The sequence below is a fragment of the Thamnophis sirtalis genome, unplaced genomic scaffold, assembly GCF_051295495.1.
Source record: "Thamnophis sirtalis isolate CommonGarterSnake01/CBP01778 unplaced genomic scaffold, rThaSir2_p1.2 scaffold_11, whole genome shotgun sequence".
NCBI classification, from domain to species: Eukaryota; Metazoa; Chordata; class Lepidosauria; order Squamata; family Natricidae; genus Thamnophis; species Thamnophis sirtalis.
Window position 1 is genome coordinate 42,350,895 of NW_028261391.1, and position 21,449 is coordinate 42,372,343.

General features: G+C 35.1%; 1 protein-coding gene across 2 annotated transcripts in view; it reads left to right on the forward strand.

The window, feature by feature from the left end:
- The window catches only part of UGGT1 (UDP-glucose glycoprotein glucosyltransferase 1), a 51,707-nt gene that overhangs the window by 10,497 nt on the left and 19,761 nt on the right, over positions 1 to 21,449 (forward strand). The window contains exons 10-27 of one of the 2 annotated variants that reach the window (XM_014064244.2): positions 463 to 562; positions 1,456 to 1,516; positions 3,881 to 3,972; positions 4,093 to 4,243; positions 4,691 to 4,810; positions 5,573 to 5,658; positions 6,613 to 6,748; positions 7,792 to 7,923; positions 8,672 to 8,836; positions 9,208 to 9,328; positions 10,514 to 10,612; positions 13,159 to 13,182; positions 13,673 to 13,767; positions 15,174 to 15,380; positions 15,544 to 15,675; positions 18,139 to 18,269; positions 19,739 to 19,834; positions 20,152 to 20,254. In XM_014064244.2, the coding sequence (XP_013919719.2) occupies positions 463 to 562; positions 1,456 to 1,516; positions 3,881 to 3,972; positions 4,093 to 4,243; positions 4,691 to 4,810; positions 5,573 to 5,658; positions 6,613 to 6,748; positions 7,792 to 7,923; positions 8,672 to 8,836; positions 9,208 to 9,328; positions 10,514 to 10,612; positions 13,159 to 13,182; positions 13,673 to 13,767; positions 15,174 to 15,380; positions 15,544 to 15,675; positions 18,139 to 18,269; positions 19,739 to 19,834; positions 20,152 to 20,254 (2,051 nt within the window). The remainder of the gene's footprint in view (positions 1 to 462; positions 563 to 1,455; positions 1,517 to 3,880; positions 3,973 to 4,092; positions 4,244 to 4,690; positions 4,811 to 5,572; positions 5,659 to 6,612; positions 6,749 to 7,791; positions 7,924 to 8,671; positions 8,837 to 9,207; positions 9,329 to 10,513; positions 10,613 to 13,158; positions 13,183 to 13,672; positions 13,768 to 15,173; positions 15,381 to 15,543; positions 15,676 to 18,138; positions 18,270 to 19,738; positions 19,835 to 20,151; positions 20,255 to 21,449) is intronic. The other variant, XM_014064245.2, reaches the window with a different exon arrangement.

Below are 21,449 nucleotides of genomic sequence, written 5' to 3' on the forward strand. Positions count from 1 at the left end.
CTTGTGAAGTTTGTTCTACAGAGAACGCTCTGTGATCATAGTTCAATAAAGCAACTTCAAAGCACTTTTCACCTATTAATTTATAGTCAATTGGGATTAGGCAGAAAATCAGAAAATTCATAGATAGAAAATCATTGGAAAGATGGGGAATTTCACACAATTTCTCTTACAGACACATTATCACTTTATAGTATATAATATTGTTCATTGGGTTTATCCAGGTGTGTTTAAGAATATAATTTAAAGAGGTATTGGTATGCTTATGAAATTGGGTAATATATTTACTTTGGGTGACCTTTTTGAGATAAAATTACAGTTTGCCTGTATTTTTTAAGTACTTAAAAATGAAATGATTAATATACTAGCTTGATAGAGTGAAAGTCCCCAAGTATGAGCCTATCAACCTATATGCTTGATTTAAAAGAATTAACTATTGATTGAACCTGTTGTTTTCATTTATAGATTTAAGTTTCCAAACTGCTGCTCGTATTCTGGCTGCTCCCACAATGGATGCTTTGACAGTCATGAAAGATCTGAGTCAAAATTTTCCTACAAAGGCTAGGTAATTATTCTTGCTGCTCTTAAGTAGATATATACATAAGATGAGTTAAGGGAATAGCGAAGAGTCTTCATTGTAATATATGAAAAAATATTTTTTGGGAAGGTAAACAATATTGGAATTTCCCTTTGGCAATATATCCATTTCTATTTGATCAGTCCACCCTATGTGTATGATGGACCCTCATGGGCTTAAGAAGGAGCTTGGGGTTGTTCCTAGGGTCGTGGTACATGACTCAGCCAAGGTCCTAGGTACTGCTTGGAATGAGATGACGACAATAACTTTGAACTGGATTATACCTATGTATTCGCCTTAGGTGCTTGCATTCAGAAAGGCTGCCTGATTTTCAGAGGAACTCTGGGTGATGAAGCAGTATAAAACATGCGTAGCGCTTTGGGGGGGGAAAAGTATGAATCTGGTTCAGTGCAGATAAAAGCCTTTCTTTAAGCTTTTCTATCCTTAATGTATCTGGGGAGAGCCAGCCAGGAATCTTTTTAGAATAGTCCATTCCCTTGTGGCTAATCAGGATAAATTCCCTTCTTGAATTTCTATTTCCTTGTTGGTAACCAGGGACCAGACATTTGGTTGAGTCCATGCAGCGCCTTTTTGTAAGAGAGAGTAGTTCTGCTTGCCTTGAAACACGTGGTTGTTTGCCTCCTTTAAGAAGCCATTGCTGGACCCGATGGATGTAGATAATTTTTATTCAGTCTCCAATGTTCCTATTTTAAGAAAGGTTGTTGAGACTAGCGTATAGTTCCAGAGGACTCCTGGAGGGATTGGATTATTTGGACCTCTTTCTAGCCATAATACTTAGATGTACTTGTCAGTAAGCTTAATTTAGTAAAAGAAAAACTGAATTGAGACAATGATTTAATGGAGTATTTGGCTTTTTGTAGGGCAATAACAAAGACAGTTGTTCCTTCAGAACTGAGGTCAGAAATTGAAGAGAACCAAAAGGTAAGAGTATGTGCATAGGGATAGTTTCATAGTTAAGTGGGGATATGTCCTAATTGGACATTAAGGTGAACTAGTCATCTGTTCGTATACACTACAGTATTTATTGCCAGATTCCTGTTCTCCCTTTCTGTCAAAGCAACTTTTTATACCACTAAGTACTTTCAAACAAATAGTTCTTTTAAGAATAGATTGTACTAATAAAATGCTTACTACATTTTATATATTTTAAATTTATGCAACTCTTGTTCAGGATTTAAAAAAGCAGAATATTTGCACAGTGCCTCTTTTCACACAAAAATATTAAAAGTATCTCAAACTTATATATAGTCATAACTCCCCCCCCCCACCGTGAAATGATAGTTTTCATTGATAAGTTCTTGCAAGACTTTGAACATTTTGCATGTTAACTTGGTAACCAGTTTTCTTCAGAGTATGTTGAAGTACAGTTTATGTGGGCTATGATTACCTGAGGATAAGAAATACAGGAAGAGCCAATAATAGGGAGGCCATGGGCAAATTTTGTCTTGGCTGAATGAACATTTGATTATACCGCTGTAGCTAAAATCTCCAGTATTAGAATGAATAGTATTGTTTTTTTCTTTGGCTGTAAAAAAACTTGGTTTCTGCATTGTTGTTAGTTCTAAATGCTCAGAAATATTGACTCAATGTATTCATAACTAGTTTGATTCTAAATATTTCCTTTGAGATAACAATTAAAGATTACTCATGAGACACGTATATTGTACCACACAAAATGAAAGCTAGAAGATTTAGACATTTTTAAATTAGGTCATATTACAGAAATTAATGTTGTTACATTTGTGCCTTTAAATAAATTCCCCACTTCTGTCAAGATTCATGATTCAATGTGAACTGTTACTGGATTAATTCAATACAGATCTAATTGGCAGAATAAATACTGTGAACCCCTTTCCATCTATGTATTTATAATCTGCCTCTTCAAACCAAAGCTATCTTTTGCCTGACAACTGCTGCCTAATATTTGTTTCATTTTTTGTCCTGTCATTATGGGAACATAGACTGTGAAAAATACTCAGGGATAAGACTATTTAATGAGCTCTCAAGAGTCCCATTCTAGAAATAGAATTACTCCAGAGGAATTGGATTGTCACAACACTAAGGAAATAAATGATGGGATAAACTTAAGATAACCTGATGTCTGACCAAAACAGAGCAGTCATTTATGATTGAGGACATTCTCTTTTGACTTGCTTTAAATAGATATCCACCCAACTTGGTACTATCTAGATAGACTGGGATTGCAGCTCTTAAAATTCCAAGTCAGATGGTAGAAATATTGCTTTCTTTTTTTTTCTTTTCTTGAAAAGATAAAAGATAATGGCCAAATTCATCATTTTAGCTGATTTAACCTGCATATATTATTTATCTGTGATGACTGTAACTGTTCAACTTAGATTTAATTCAGCCATCATATTAGATGTTGTCATTACGTTTGTGTAGAACACCTTGTCTTAAGGGATAAAATTTTCTTTTTCATCGACCATTTTGAAATCTTTAAGGCCGTTCAACTGTTGTTGGTAGTCATAGATCTTAAAGCTAGTTGTTATTTCTTTCCTTTTTAAAAACTACACTAAATCTCTACGCTGGTTATATTTATCTCAAATAAATATACATATTTATTTTTATGACTCTATATTTAAAAATTTAAATAAACATTTTATTTATATGCCCGTGGGTAAGTAGATAATGTGTAGGCTTCTCCAAACTGGCACCTTGCAGTTATGTTGGTAGAGCTACTGTACAGTATTAATACTTTGGGAGAATACCAGGTTTGAAAAGGCTGAATTGAGTCTTCCTTCATCTTACCTCCTTCATATGGGCATATAAATTCAAATCTTACAAATAATAGAAGTAAAATGCATAGCAAAGAGGGAGTAAGTAACCATGTTCTTTACAAAATGTTAACCTCCTGATGCTGACATGAAAGTGAATCAGATCAGCTGCTCGCTTAAAGTGAAAATCAACTCATGATTATTATGACTCACTACAGACAGCAAGACTATGATGATTTTAAAATGTATTCTCCCATTATTCTGTTTCTGCAGAAAGCCCAACCATTTATTTCACTGTATATGATCAAACTGGTATAGCATATTGTCATTTTATTAAATAGTAGGAAAATAGACAAAATGAATTAACTCAAAATGGGAAGGTTAGGCCAACCAAACTCAAATCCTTCAGTGTGGATGAGAATTGCATGTAAATGTATATGAATGAACAATTTGATATCTTTATGGGTGAACGGTTTGAGAAACCTATATAAACATGGCCAATTTCAATTCCTCAAATTGTATTAATGGCTTTCTTACACTCTTTTTCCAGTACTTCAAAGGGACTTTAGGTTTACAGTTGGGAGATTCGGCCCTATTCATCAATGGACTGCATATAGATCTAGATACACAGGATATATTTAGGTATGAACTCTTCAGAATGTTCCTTCTTGCTTAGAATTAAGTATAATAATTCTAAAAGACTAAAGTACATGAGTACCCATGTTTTAAAATTTAATGTGATCTGATTTGTGATTTTTGTAGCTTATTTGATGTCCTGAGGAATGAAGCTCGTGTTATGGAAGGGCTGCATAGTTTAGGAATTGTTGGGCATTCCATGCACAATGTGCTGAAGTTGAACATCCAGCCTTCTGACTCTGACTATGCTGTAGATATCAGAAACAGTGCAATTTCAGTAAGTATATGCTCTGTCTACATTATGGTGATGCAAGGACTCCAATGGTATTGCTAGGAGAAGTAGAATAAATTATGTGTGCAGAGAATTTGCACTTTAGCAAAGAAGCCCCAAGACTGGGCAACTTTGTTCTATGTTTGCTGTATGGAATATTAAGATGGAAATAGTGGAAAAATAATGCTGTATCGCAGTATTATAATATTACATATACAATAGCATTTATTCACACCCAACATTTTCATTTAATCTCTATTGCATTTCATTGTTTCATTTAAGTGTGATCTCTAAACGTAAGGTAAAGTGGCAAAATTTAGCTCACCTTTCTCTAACTTAATATTTTCCAATTGTACTGACCTATAATGGCCATACTAATGGGAATATGGAGTTGTGCTTAAAGGATCTGCTTAGAAAAGCTTGTTTTAATCTTGGGAATTTGTTCTTTTTTAGTGGATCAATAATCTTGAAATCGACAGCAAATACAATTCCTGGCCATCCAGTGTCCAAGAACTGCTTCGTCCTACTTTCCCTGGTGTGATCCGACAAATAAGAAAAAACTTCCATAATTTTGTGAGTAATATTAGTTTACACTAACTGTATTCTTAATATCCAAGAGAAGATGGGTTTATATTTGCTTATCTTTTGCCTTCTAATAGGGGATTTGGATCAGATACTTCAATTTTATTCTGTGTGTTCATTGTATTCTTGAGGCTAATTATAATTTTTAAAGATGACATTCTTTCATGAATCACCTAGCAAATTTGAGAGAATAGTCCACCCAATATTAACTTGTGAAGTCTGCATTTGTTCATTTGCTTGTATGAAATATATAGCTGAAAGGAGAAGATTCTTCTGCATTTAGTTAATTATAACTTTCTTAAAAACTAGGAATAATAGTAATTATTAATAATAGTAAACTAGCTTCAGAAACTGCAGTTGTTATGTTATCTCATTTTAATTCTATCCAGAGTTCATTGTTCTAGCTGTCACGACAAATTCTTGTCTACAAGAAACAGGATGTTAGGATTAACCATGTGGAAAAGGAAAAGTATATGAACTTGGAAGGCTATTGTAGTTATTCGTGCCATGGATTTGTAAATTGCTTTAATTTGATCTTTGGACATGCAGGCTAAAAATCTAATTATTAGACAGCTGAAGCCCTAATTGAAAAAACTTCGGAATTTGGCTGCACATGGGCACAATTATATATTAGGCAGACCTATTTTAAATTTTATATTTTGGCTTGTTTGCTTTTGCTAGACCTAATTGTACATTGAAATGTTTCAGAAATATTGAATGAAATTCATATTCCTAATTTTGTTATGCTTTCAGGTGCTTCTCCTAAATCCATCCCATGAGAGTTCAGCAGAATTGCTGGGTGTGGCTGAAATGTTCCTGTCTAACCATATACCACTGAGGTAAAATAGCAGCTTTTTCCATTCAGAACTTTTATGCTTGTTTTTGAAGCTGAGTAATATTCTCATCTATTCCCCTTTTTGAGCCTGAGAAAAGAAAACATTTCAGGATGTTGAAAGTCTCATTAGTATTCATGCAATCTTCCCACGTCCTTTTCCTAGCCATCTGGGAAAAATGAAATAGAGCCCTTTTGAGTTTGTTGACAAATGTGAATTATATATATCAGAACATTTATATATATCAGAACATTTTTCCATGCCTCACCATTTCTGTATGTTGGTTTTGTTATTGCACTAGCACTGTGTGGGCGAACCTATGGCATACGTGCCAGAAGTGGCAAGCAGAGCCCTCTCTGATGGCACGCGAGCCATCGCTCCAGTTGGCTTTGCCATGCATGCACATGTGCATCCCTCCGGCCAGCTGTCTTCGGGTCTCTGCCATGCATGCACGGGGGTGGGGTAAGTGCGCCCCTCCACATGCATGCATGGGGCAGGCACATGTGGCGCCCCCACATGTGCACATGCAGGGAGTGTGCGGGGGGAACACATATATGTGGGGAGGGCCTGCGAGGAGGGGTGCGTATTGCATTCTGGGGCTTTGGCCATTCGGTCCGGAAAAGGTTAGCTAGCACTGCAACTAGCACATCATTTGGTCTGTCTACAAAGTTATCTATCATGTTTAAGAATGTTTTGTGTTTATTTTTGAAGTTGAGTAATATTCTCATCCCAAATTTTAGCTGTATATAACTTTCAGAATATTAACATATTTAATAACAGCAGAGATTAAGTGGTTTGTTTATGCTTGATAGATCCATAATAATTTCCATTGTCTTGGTTGCAGTTAAGGAATGGACGGAATCTGCATTTACCGAAATGATGGACATTGCTGTTGAATCATGTACCAATAGTGTTCATGCTTTCAATTTTTGAATATGGTTTAATCCTTTTTTTAAATAGGGTTGGCCTGGTCTTTGTAGTTGATAATTCTGAAGACGTTGATGGTTTACAAGATGCTGGAGTTGCTCTCCTTCGAGCATATAATTATGTGGCACAGGAAGTAGATACGAATTATGCATTTCAGACAATTATATCTGTGAGTAATCTGTCCCATACGAATGTAAATATATTTCAATATTTTGACCCTTGGGTGTGATATGAGAAGAGATACCCACATTATCTCTTTGGTATTATTGGGTTTGTTTATTTATTTTAATCAAATATATATGGCTCCCCATCTCATGGAAAGTGACTCTGGGCAGTGTATAATAATCTTAAAAGAGTTAAAGTCAGTTTGTACCTAAAGCCTATTTGTTTCTAAAAATACTTCCTTCTGGAAAGGCAAAGGATCTTTCTTTATTCTTCAGGATAAACTGGACTTCCTATGATTTGTCTAAGAAAAAGATAACATTACCCAATGCATCTTCATTTCTCCTCCTCATTCTGTAATTATACTGATACCAGTGAAGGACAATATATACCTTTCAGGAAGTTTGTTAAAATTTCTCTTTCAGTTTCCACTTTCTTTTCTCTTTCCTTCATTGCTGTTATATCTATGCTATGAGCAATTAGCTATCTCTTAGAGAAGACTTATATACATTGTACAGAAAGGAATATTTCCATCTCTCCTAACTTTAATGGTGTTTATTTTCACAAATGATTCCCTTCTAGAGGCCCATTTAAATCAAACTAACTTCGTTATCTCTTCATGAGGTCAGACTATACATACTAGACACTTTCTTCAGGGAAAACTCAGAAGAAAAAATTGTTTCATCAATAAGAACCTATAAGAATTCTAACAAGAACAGTGTTTAATGCATTTTAAAATGTGTGTTTTGTGATACACTAATTTTGAGGATTACACAACCATCCAATAAATCAGTATTAACCATATTGTGTTCCTATACAAAATACTGAACATATTTGTGAGATTAAAAAGATACAGTACTCCTACAATGTGTTGTGTAGATATATATCATTGGGGGTGGATGGGGAGTGAGTAAAAAACAAAACACTAGACATCAATGGCCAGTTTTGAACTAGTTTGGAGGAAGAGAAAAAGTGATGCCAAGTAGGTGTTCCAAGAGAGATGTTTCAGTAATATTCTGAAGATTGTTTGTTTCACATTTCCCGTTACAGATGTATAATAAAGTGAATGCAGGAGAAAAATTGAAGGTGGAACATGTGATTAGTGTTCTTGAAAAACAGTATCCCTATGTAGAAGTAAACAGCATCTTAGGAATTGATTCTGCCTATGATCAAAATAGGAAGGTAAGGAATTCATATTATTGTTACTATTTATACTCTTTAACTTCAGTATATAAAGCATACATAAAGTTAGTAAAATAATTTCCTGTGTGGGAAATAAAGTATAGGTACTCTGAAGATTATATATCAAAATACAGGTAGAATAAGAAGCAAGCAGTGCAAACTTCTTTCATTATTGAAATTAGAAAACCATTGTGATGAGTTAGTTCTATGCATGGTACTTAATATGTATATTCACCAAATGTACCCTCTCCTCTGATATGTCAGTATTATCCATTATGGTTGGGAATTCTTTAAATAGTAGTACCATCACACCTGGATTAGATAGGAGATGTCTGGGCTTTGAATTTTGGGGAAATTATTTTAAAAGTTTATTTTCATTATTGTACCTATATCAGTGTTTTTCAGACTTGCGACTTTAAGATGTGTGAACTTCAATTACCAGAATTATCTAGCCTGCTTTCAGCTCATTTCTATAGATGATATTTTAGCACAAAATTCTTTTATCACATATCTCTTAAATATATAAGGAGCTACTAATTCTACTGGCTATCTGGTCTACCTATAGAATATTTCTTCCAGGTGTTTGCATTTAAATTAGATTGAATAGATAAATAATACTGCATAAATAATGAGTACAATAAGGATATTGTGCTATGTTGGTACAATTTATTCATAAAACCTATTAATGGAGTATGTAGTAATTGAAAATAGGAGTCATTGTACTTTCTCTGTCTTCTTTGTATTTTAGGAAGGATATACTTACTATGAACAGACTGGGGTTGGTCCTCTACCCATTGTACTTTTTAATGGAATGCCACTTCAAAAAGAACAACTGGATCCAGATGAATTAGAAACAGTAACTATGCATAAAATCTTAGAAACCACTAGCTATTTCCAAAGAGCTGTGTACCTGGTAAGTTAGATTTCTCATTATCAAGAGTTTCAAGAAATTGTTCGAATATTTTTGTGTTACAGCTTATTTTGTGTTTCTTAAAGAACTTTAAATCTAGATTTGTCAAGCAATCTTCACTGTTTGCTTCACTAAATATTTTTAATTGGAATATATACAATGTATACAGCATATCAAAAGTAGTTAATATAGTATGAGGTAAGCTACTACAGAAATAAATCACTTTTTAGTGGAGGTACAGAAGTAACATGGTAGCAATCTTATAATAGTAGAATACAACATGCAAATGATTTTTAATTTTTTTAAGAAATGATTTTTAAATTATTCTGATTTTCCAAATAATTCCAGCATTTTGATTTTGATCTGTGTTTCAGGGTGAATTGTCCAATGATCAGGATGTAGTTGAATATATAATGACCCAACCCAATGTTGTTCCAAGAATCAACTCTCGGATATTGATGTCTGACAGAGATTATCTAGATTTAACTGCAAATAGTAAGGCCAATATAAAGAATTTTTAATAAGTATGATTTGGAACATAACAAAAAAAATCATTGTCTCACATAATGTTTATGAGCCTGCTTCTCCCTTCCCCCAGTTCTAGTTTAATCATAAATTGCAGTTGTTCCTGTATTGTGAAAAACAAGAAATTGATTAGCTTACACTGTGGAATGTTTAGAAAACCCAGGATCAGAAACCCTGGTTTATTGTTCAAACTAAATGTAGCTTCTCATAGGTTAAATGAAATGCTGTTTTAAAACAAAACCAATATTTACAAACTCTTACTGTAGTCATATTAGGTGAAGAGAAGAGGATGTGTATGATTTCAGAGGAACCTAATATTTAGCAATGATACCAATAGTTGAACTGCGGAGTCATTTAGGCTCTCTGAGCTTGGTTTTCTCTTGCAGATGTTTCATTATCCAACTAGGCAATATCACCAGTGCTAGAAGGAGTCGGGTTTGGTCTCTGTTTATATACAAGTGGCTTTCCCTGTCAGTGTTGATAGGAATGTTCTTAGTAGTTCCTTGATTAGACTGTTGTTTACTGTTAGCTTGTTTGTCTGAGTTAGTATCCTATTCCCTTATAGTACTGATGATGTTATCTAGTTGGGTAAATTTCTGCAAGAAAATAACCAACCTTAGAGAGCACCACATTTGCCAATGATTTAATATGACTTCTGAACCTGGGATGTTTTATTGAAGACATGTTCATATCCTCAGATATGTAAGGGATGCAAAGAGTTCCTTCATACATGCCTAAAAATATTTAAATGCACATATGGGGCTTTGTTTATTTTTTTCCTACATGAAAGTTTCTTCAAATCAGCAATAGAATATCACGCAACCTTCAAAAGCAGCATTGGGAATTTGAGAAGGTATTAAAAGAAAGCAGAGGGCAGAAATATTTTGATAAATAATTGACAATTCCACCTGGATCGCAATGATTGCAGAATGCAAATCCCTTACATATTTGAGGAGGCATGTTTGTCTACAATGCATACTGTACAAATATAGTTTAAATTTTGTCAGATCTATAAAATCAAACATTAAAAGCTTGATATGACCATGCTTGTGCTTATAATGGTTTGCTGATAAGGTGTCTCATTTATTCTACTTGCTCATGTTGTTAGATATTTCTCTTCTTGAGAGTTATCACAGTTGTATTTATTTTTTCTAGATAATTTCTACGTGGATGATTATGCTAGATTTAGTACCTTGGATTCCAAGGACAAGACAGCTGCTATAGCCAACAGCATGACTTACCTAACCAAAAAAGGTACAGTTATGAGTTCTTTCTTTGGGTATTGCATCTGATGAAGAAATTATTTATACCATATTATGCACAGTTGTCTTTTGTTGAAAAGACTAATGAAGCCTTACAAGTTTTCTGGTGACTCTTTATGTTAGTTTAAAACATATTCCCTCTCAATCTTAGTACATAATCACCTCCATTTACATTTTGTAGTCTGTGGAGCACAATATAATTTAGAATAATTTAGAAAAAAAAGGTTCCATTGGAAGATGAAATGATTTTCCTCTGATCTTTTGTTTGCTCCCCAACCTCTGGTCCGCGGACCACTACCAGTCCACGGCCCATTGGGAACCGGGCCCCGCAAGTAGCAGGTGAGCATGTAAGTACACAAAGCTCCATTTGTACAAGTGGCAGGGGTGCACACAAAACCATTCTTTCCTCTCCATGCCACTGCTGCTGCCAGTCTGCGGAGCCCGGAAGGTTGGGGACCGCTGTGCTATACTATACTATTTTTTATTTGCAAAACATAATTTTTTTGCCACTTCTTTCCTGCCCTGCTATATTATGCATTTGTTTCTATAAATCCAACTGTGGCCAACTGCCAACTTTGTTTATAAATAAGCATTGAATTTTATCTCTATTACCCATGTTGGTCGTAATCATCGTAATCTGCAGCTGAGAAAAATAAGGATACTGTGGAACCAATGCACATATAATAATTTTATGCCAGATAAGCATAGCAATTCTTCAGAAAAAATCCAAACTTGTTAAATTGACTTTCTTCACATTCTGTCATAAATCATTGCTTGTTTTAAGCATGATATGCTGATTAAGATACAGTGGCCGAGTTTTCACAGATTGTGCTAAGTCAAAATGTAGTTTGGATTTTCTGTGAATTTACGTAATCATTTAAATTGTGAATAATATTGTAACATTATGTGTTAATAAACCACTATGACTAATTCAGCATTCATAGCTTAGGATAATATATATAAATCTTACCAGTTATTATAGTTATGACACCTGCTAATAAAAGGAGAAGATATGTAATCTTTTTGCCTAATAGAAATTATATTTACTGTTTATTGCTGATATATGACTCCCCCTCCCCTATCCTATCCTATCCTATCCTACAATATTTGATATCTTACATTGATATTTGTATCTGTGATGTTTCTGATTTAATTCTGTTTAATTCTGTTCATAAACATTTGAGGAAAAGTAGTAAACAAATTCAGTAGTCCAATTAAAATAATATGCACATCCAGATTTTTAACTAGCAACTATATTAAAAATATTTCATTCAGTGTCTTACATGTATGGGTATCCTCAACTTTCTCTTATTCTTTCTTATTCTCTTATTGTTACTGCTTGAATGAGTTTTAGTAATGGAAGCTTGAAAATCTAGATGAGAACCGGGGATTTGTTACTCCAAAATTTTGTTTAACTTCTGCGGTAGAAATTGGTTTAGGCCAGGGATGTCAAACTCAATTTGATTGAGGGCCGCATCAGGGTTGTGTTTGAGCTTGGGGGGGCAGGGGGGGCAGGGCCAGCTCAACGTCACTCATGTTGGGGAGTCTGTGGCGGCCCAAGCGCTCTGCAGGCAAAAACAGGCTCCTGAGCTCTGCCTTTGGCTGCGATGGCCTCCTGCAACTCTCTGCTAGTGAAAACGGATGGCCTTCCCAAGCTCCATGTTTGCTGGCAGAGGCACTGTGGGCTTGTCCTTCGCTGTTTCTAGGTTGGTCCCGTGGGCTAGATCCAGCCCCCGGACCTTGAGTTTGACATCCCTACTTTAGGCCAGTAACCTCTCAGTTTTATTTATGGAAGGAATAGATCAAGTTTAATTAAAGGAGTCACCTCTTTAGACATGATGGGATTGTAATTTTGGAGGATAGCTAGTCTCATCCAACAGAGCATGAAATTGACTGGCTAGCTTCAGATTAGGTTTCATTGCAGAAACTCTTTTAGAGCCTTGGTAAGACAGTGAAGCATCCCTATGTATTATTTTGTTCCTCTTAAAGACTTTAAATATCAAATATGGCAATAGTGACTAGTTATGATGATACCTCTGAAAGACTCTAGTATGGTGGGCTGCAGATTCCATGCTAGATAATTGTTTAACAAAAGAACAAGTGAAGCATTACATAATAACATTAGGTATAAACATTCCTACAAATTGTTGCCAATATTTCTGGCAAAGGAACAGCAACAACTGTGTTTGCTTTCTTTGGGAGAAAAGGGCAATTTAGGCTATTGTCTTTCTTCCATCCGAGGGAGAAAAATAATTCTAGTAAAAGGAGTTCAACAGTGCAGCTAAAAAGAACAGACCATAGAAGTCAGATGCTGGTGCAGGTAGGGAAACCTTATTTCAAATCAGATGTGATACAATTTTGAGAGACGGAGTTTTATTTTTCTTTTGCTAGGAAAAAAAAAATCATTCTTAGTTGATTTGCATTTGAGTTGGTTATAAGGGTACTATATGCCCTACAATGGCTCTTGCATATTTAATGAAGTCAATTCTGTAAACTAATTTTATGTTTTTCCACTCTTTCCTGTTTCACTTTTGTCAGGAATGTCCTCCAAGGAAATTTATGGTAATGAACTTGAGTGTTTCTTTCTCTCTCTCATAGTTTTATTACTAATTTTAATCTTTTAAGGAATGTGGTCTTTTAAGTCTTACTGGCTTAGGACTTATTGCGAATGAGAAATAATTGCATATTGTTCTAAAGAAATCTTTGAATAACAACTTGAATGAATAGTATTCGTATAAATATTAACATATCTCTTAACTTTCTTGCAGGTTTTCTATATTACTTTTTAAAAAATATTCTGAAATTAGTGGTGTAATAATAATTTCATTAGAATAACATCTTCATAAGATATCACATGCACATGCTTATTTTTCATTCTTTGCAAAATAGGCTTGATTTAAAATAAGTAGTATTCTTCATAAATACTAATATCCCAATGATTTTGATATTGTCTAAAAATGGCTTTCTATGCACTGCCTTTGCCCATTGTGTGCATTATGCATTATGACAGGATCATCTTCAATTTTATTCCTTTTATCTTTTTCTTACACAGATGATACTTTTGTCAGGCCAGTGACATTTTGGATTGTTGGAGATTTTGATAAACCATCAGGAAGACAACTGTTATATGATGCTATCAAACACCAAGTATGCAACTAATAATCTTCATTGAAAAACTGAGAATGGGGGAAGACTGTGTTTAACACTGGTTTGATTTTTGAAGATAGATGAGAAAAACTGTTAGGCTTTTATATTTTCAAACGGGGACTGCCCTGTGTGGGCTCTCCTTGGGTGGAGAGGAATTATCAAACAGCCGTGTTAGGTAAGCTCCCTGTTGGGAGAGCGAGTACGTTCAGAGAAGCGTTGTGACAGTTGTGTTGAAGAACACACAAACCAGCATACAGAGACACTGCAGTTTAAATAGGTTTTTACTTTCGTGGAAATAGAGGTATCAGAGTCTATCAAACAGTCCAAGTCATACACAGATAAGACAGTCAGTCATCAATGTCTTTCAGTTAAAGGATAATCCAAATAACATAGTCCAGTATCAGTACTCAAAGTTTGCTAGCAGTTGCAAAACTTGCAATAGCTCATGGTACTTTCTAACAGCCAGCTTCCAAAAAACACTCAGATCAGCCCAGCATATAACAAACAGAGAGCTAACAGTCATTCTGGCTTCCCCTTATGGGTGATTGAGGGAAACAGCAACCAATCACATTCTACAGTATGATTTAAAGAAACAGGTACAATATTGCATATGATTTATATATTGCCAACCCAACCGTTAGATTATATTCCTAACAAGCCGGTTTACTCATCATGCCAGTTCTTCATTCTGCCATGGTCATTGGCTCCATTTTTCAGAACTGTCTTCAATCTTCCATTTCTTCTTACTAGTTTTTAGGTTCTTTCCATTTTTTAAATAAATAACTCAAGGCAGCGAACATGCCTAATATTCCTTTCTCCTATTTTTCCATACAACAATAACCTTGCTGAGATGGGTTGGGCCGTGAAAGAATGAAGCTTGATTTAGAGTTGCCTATAACTGCAAATAGGTGTTGCCGCATAGCTACGCTGTGAAGAGGTTGATGGATAAGCGTAGATTGCAGATGGCTGAAGATGGGCTGACACACATATCTCCTAAACCCTAACTGTGTGTTGTGTGGAGGTGCACGTCCTATGTTTCACTGGCTGATCTGACTACCTCTTTGAGCACTTCCTAGCCAGAATGTTAACATTTGTAGAAATATAAATGCACATTTGCACCTATGCAACCATCCCTGAACGGCAGACACACATGTTCCCTGATGTGCAGTGATGTAGAAATCTAATCCAGGCTTAATTGGCCAAAGTCACCCGGCTGATTTTCATTCCTACGGTGGGATCAGAATTCACAGTCTTCTAGTTTCTGGGTCAGCATTTTAATCACTATATCAAACTGACTGGTGATCTCTGTTAAAAAAAAAAGCTGGCTTGCTGGTTGTCACAGCTCTTTCTTTAATTTAAGAACTGTAAAATAATATTTTAAATCTGCATTTCATTTTCTTCTGTAGAAATCCAGTAATTTTATCCGGATTGGTGTGATTAACAATCCCAGTGAAGATCCAGCAGCTAAAAACACAATCATTGCCAGGGCGATATGGGCAGCCTTGCAGACACAGGCATCAAACAATGCCAAAAACTTTATCACAAAATTACTTAAAGAGGAAAATGCAAAGATGCTGGAGTCTGGAACAGATATCACCGAATTTGCTGTTGGAGTAAGTGATGAAGATGGCTTTTTTACTGTCAGATAAACACATTAGAAATAATAGCAAAACACAATGACATTCTTTCTAAATTCCAGCTTCCGTCTGAAGTAACCAGACAGCATAAGATGCATCACATTGTCTTTTAATGAAATATTTTCCCCCTCCCTTTTAGGGTATGGAAATCAGTACATTTAAAGCGGCCTTCGAAGCTCCTGAAGTGGGTTTTATTCTTTCACATGCTGTGTACTGCAGGGATGTTCTTAAACTGAAGAAAGGACAGAAAGCGGTGATTAGCAATGGAAGGGTGAGCAAATTATATTTATGAAACAAGAAAGGCTTTGCTTGCAGATATCTTTGGTCCTAATGTGGTACTTCCACTCTATCCCCCCCCCAACAGAATGCTAATTTTGGATTCATTTTAATGTAAATCAAATTCCTGACCATAATTTTAAGTCCTATGGGGACTCTAAAAAGATGATAAAATAAGCTTATTTTATTCATTATTATTATTAATAATAAGAATTATTATGTATATTCTTTGTTACAGTGTACATTTATAGATTTTCAACTGTGAATCCTCTATCTCTGAACTTGAAGTTCTGATGATCTGTTATTATTTATTCATGTATTTATTAGATTTTTTTTACCTCACATAATATAACAATCTCTTGGCAACCACAGCTATTAATACAGAAATATAACCAGAGATCTGAAACTCATAAATTTACAAAGCCTAACAAAGATGTGTTACAAAACCAAATTTCGTTTCGAAAAATTAAGTATTTCTTCCTCTTTCAGAAGGTGGTCAAGATTGCAATAGCTGCAACCCAAAACTTTTCAAAAAATTCAGCACTAACACCAAAAAAACACTTCTGAGTTTACCTCTCCAAAAAATTGGGGAACAATCAGCTGCTTCTCTCTGCATGAGTGTAATAATCAGACCAGTTTTTATAGGCAAATGTGGTATTGTAATCTGTGCTAAAATGTTCCAACTCCAGCTTGTTACTGATTATTCAGAATGGGTTTATAATAGCATTTATCTTAGAATATGTTGTCCTGAATAACTCCTTTGTGATACTAAGATTTGCAGAGAAAGAACTTAATAGACTGCTATAAAGCTGAAGGAATCTCCCTTCTCCATCCTTGTACCTCCAGTTCTGAAATACTTTTCCAGTGAGACAGATTTGGTCCTCCCTCAATTATTTTCTATTCCAGACAAACCTATGTTATTTTCCCAGGCATTTTGCCTTCTCTTTTTGTGCTGCAAAGTACTTATGTCCTACTTTCAACACTAACGGCTGTTTAAAGTGCTTGTATTATTTTAAGCTGTTCCCAGCTTCAGTCTTTAAATGTTTAACGTTGTGTATTGAAAATACAACTTAACATCTAGCAGTGAAATGTTTCTGTTTTTTTTTTTTTACTAATAATGGTGTGCAGTAAACATTCAATGTAGAGGTCTATGGAGATTCTCAGTAATCCAGGTCATGGTTGTCCCAAAGGTGCTTTTTCAAGAGGCAACTGGACTTTGGTTTTTCTTTGAAGATGTTTTGCTTCTCATCCAAGAAACTTCTTCAGCTCTCTTGGATGAGAAGCGAAATGTCTTCAAATAAAAACTAGAAAGTCCAGTTGCCTCTTGAAAGAGCATCTTTGGGACATTCAACGTAGAAATATTTGCTTATTGTGAAAGACTACCAAGGTAGTTAGCAACAAGAGCAACAAAACCAAAATAAAACAATTGGATCAAATAATCAAGCATCACATTGATCCTGCAGGCTGTAAAAGTTAGTACAACCTCAAATATCAATAAGCCATCATACTAAGAGAAACTGAACAAACTTTTTTTTATTTCAAAAGTTTTATTTCTTTTAAAACAAACATTTCATCATTCCTCAATCAGTAAGACATTGGAGTACAATTTTTTGTGTGTCAAAATAGTTCTAGTTTACCACCAAATTCTTGTCTAGCCTAATGTATACCCCGCCCCCCCACCCTCCCCCAACCCCCCCTCCTCCCCCCCCCGACTTCCCAGAACCCGTACACGGTATGGATTTTTAACAAACACAGTCTAAAATCTATTGAGAAAAAAGAAATAAAGAAATTAATGACATCTCTAGATTGTTCTTAGCTTCTTCTTGCTGAGCTAACTTTAAACAATTTAAATCATTCCTGATCTTAAGCATAGACTACCTGGAATTTCTTGGTCCCGTATTTATTTTGTATATAGTCAATCCATTTTTTCCAGTCTCGTTTATATCTCTCATTTGAGTGATCTTTAAGATATGCCGATATTTTAGCTATCTCGGCTAAGTTTGTAACTTTCAATGTCCATTCTTGAGTTGTAGGCAGGTCTTCCTTCTTCCAGTATTGCGCCACCAACAGTCTTGCTGCCGTTATTAGGTGCAGAATCAAATTAGTCTCTACCACTGTAAAGTCAGTACATATACCTAGTAAGAATAACTGAGGAGTAAACTTTATCCTTCTTTTAAAGATATTTTTGAAAGATAATATTCTTATCCCTAGATGACATAATCAGAATGGCCCTTTTTTCCATGTGAAATCTCACCTGATATGGCAGGGTAGTACTGCTACCAATCTACATGAATATTGCCTTTTTTACTATTCCCCCCCCCCCCCAAAATTGCAAAGCTATTGTATGTGTTGTATTCCCAATGGTAATGCGTGTTAACATACTGTGCTTGTTGCAGGATAAGTCCCGTTCAGATTACTTTGTAGTGATCATGATCCTACCATTTCATCTTCATTTCAGATTATTGGTCCATTGGAAGCTGGGGAGCTTTTTAACCAGGATGACTTCCACTTGCTAGAAAATATTATTGTAAAGACATCTGGGCAGAAAATAAAATCTCATGTACAGCAGTTAGGAGTGGAAGAAGATCTGTAAGTAAAAATTGAGTAGGTTATAGAAAGGAAGTGAAATTCTTCACTAAGCTCTGTTGGTGGTTTCAGTGTTTATAGACTACATAAAAGAGATTCTCCCTCTGTCATGCCACCCTTCAATAATGGTACTGGTAGTTGTGTATTAAAAACAGAAGAATAGTATCTTTGGTAAAACCAGAGCATATTTTATTTTGTGGATACAGTCATTCCTTTAAAATCCAGGTGATTTTAAATGTAGAGAGTTTGTATCGTAAGATTTTAACTTACATTGGTTCTGTTACTTTTATTTACATTTTTTCTGGTAGCACAATATCTTTAATGTGTTAAAGGGGTATTATAGTTTGTCTCCCATTCATAGGATTTCAAAGAACGCTTGACTGAAAATATGTAAACCTTATTTTATAATAGCAATACATGAGCAGATAGTATAAAACATAATGCAGGTAGTCCTCGACTTACAACCATGAGTGAGCCCAAAATTTCTATTGCTAAGCAAGACAGTGGTTTAAGTGAGTTTTGCCCCATTTTACAATCTTTTTTGCCACAATTGCTAAGCAAATCACTGCAATTCTTAAGTGAATCATGCAGTTGTTAATTGAATCTAGCTTCCCCATTTTGCTGGGGTTTTTCTTAGAAATGGTGATCACATGACCCCAGGACAGTGTAATTGTCATAAAGACATTCCAGTTGTCAAGTGCCCAAATTTTGATCATATGATCCTGGGAATGCGGCTGCAACAGTCATGTGAACACCGGTGATAAGTCTTTTTTCAGTGTCATTGTAACTTCGAATGTCACTAAATGAATAGTTGTAAGTTGAAGATTACCTCCACATTGCTTCTCTTTGAAAAGCAAATAAAAAACAACTTCGTTCTTATTTACAGAATGCGTCTCATCTGGGATCCTTGGGGCTCATTGAGCTTTCTGGGTTTTCTTGCAGACCCCAACTATGTAACTTCAGTGCTAATCTGGATGTTACTGACTTTGGGTAATGAAACATCTGCAAGAAAACAAGCCAGCTCAGAGAACACCAAGTACCCCTCATGTCAACCCTGAGCTACAAATATTCTTGGTGATGAGTCTCATCTCTTATTCTCCCTTTGCCTTGTAGCTTTCTGGTTTGTGTTAAGTTGATCTTTTATTTGCATTCTAATGGAACAGCAGGCTTGTGGCTTCATCCTTCTTCTGGTCCTTCCATCTTCCCGTATCCCTGTGTGCCCCTCCCAAGCCAGTTCTCAAAGCAAGGGAAATGAAATAGATATCTCTTGTAAGCAGGCAAAGAGAAACAGCCAGTTGACTTGCATTTAAGCCACTGGATTTCATATATAGTCTATTTTATCATTTGCAAAAGCAGCACTTACAATGTGTTTGGGTTTTTTTTTTGTTACTACATCTCATTCAAGTGACCTTTTTAAGGATAATAACATTGGAAGGAAACATTAGCAGGATGGTCTTTTTCTCTCTCTTCAGTGCAAGTGACCTTGTCATGAAGGTGGATGCTCTTCTGTCTGCACAACCAAAGGGAGAGGCAAGGATTGAATACCAATTTTTTGAGGACAAATACAGGTAAAAATAGTCTGCAAGAGTGGTTCTTAATTAGTCTTGTCCGTCTGCCAAGAATAATATGCATTCAGATTCTGTAAAATATAAATAATCCTGAAAAGATTTCATTCATTAGAATTTCCATGCATGTTTTCTTCAAAAAGTTTTAAGGAAGTATTTAAAAAATAAAATAGTAATGGATTATATGTAAACATGTGTTGACTCTTTAACTGTTCTAAAAACGGAATTCATAAATGTTTTAGACTTTTGTTGATACTAAATACAAACATCAAGATTACACATACTGTATTTAGTTGTTTTTTTCTTTTTTCTTTTTCTAGTGCAATTAAGTTGAGACCAAAAGAGGGAGAAATATATTTTGATGTTGTGGCTATTGTTGATCCCGCCACTAGAGAGGCACAAAGACTTGCTCCATTGCTTATGGTGTGAAATTATTATTATTATTATTATTATTATTATAATCACTATTGGATTGTTGTTGTTGTTGTTGTTATAATTATTATCTCTTTTATTCATTAAACATGAAACTCAGTCAACTGGACATTTAAAAATGTATCACAAATATCATTGACTGTTGATGGTTGATATGGGTTGCTGCCAGATCCTATCATTTTTTCATCATCCTATCCTATCCTCCTCCTCCTCCTCCTCCTACTACTACTACTACTACTATTACTACTACTACTATTATTATTATTATTATTTATATTGATAACTGCAAAAATGTTTGTAATATTTTGTGTAGTTATGGATATTCCTTATTTACCAGTAGAGGAAATTAGCTTCTCATTTTACAAGCAATGTGTGAAACCTATTGTAAAAGTATTCAACCTTAACATGCAAAATACAGGTAGTCCTCAACTTACAACAGTTTGCTTAATGACCATTCAAAGTTACAATGGCACTGCAGAAAGTGACCTTTGACCATTTTTCACACTTATGACCATTGCTGTGTCCCGGGGCCATGTGATCACCTTTTGCAACCTTCTGACAAGCAAAGTCAATGGGGAAGCCTGATTCACTTAATAACCATGTTACTAATTTAACAACTGCAGTGATTCACTTCACAAATGTGGCAATAAAAGTCATAAAACAGGGCAAAACTCACTTAACACATTTGTCACTTAGCAACATAAATTTGGGGCTCAATTGTGGTCGTAAGTACCTGTATGCTGGCACTTGTTGAAACATTTTCAAAATACACTATTATCTTGCCTTATCTTAGTTTTTTGTGAATAATAATAACTCTTAAGAACACACTTGTAAACGTTTAAACTAAAAAACTTAAGAGAGTAGAAATGCTGAAATACATAATTCATTACCTGAGCAAATCCTTTGGAAGAAGTGCTTTATTAAGTGCAAGGGTGCATATGACACACATCAAATTTAAAAAAAAATTGAAACAGATGTACCTTTCTCCAGATTCGGCTCTCTGTAAGCCAAAGTCTATTCTCCCCTGCACATCTGCTTCACTTAACTGAGGGGAGGAGGAAGAATGCAGGAGAGCCTGAGCATGCACACACACATGGAGGCAGGAATTATTTTATGAAGCAACTGTATGAACTTTTAAAAATGTGCAGCTGTTTTAGTGACTCAGTGATACAGTTGTGCTCCAAGA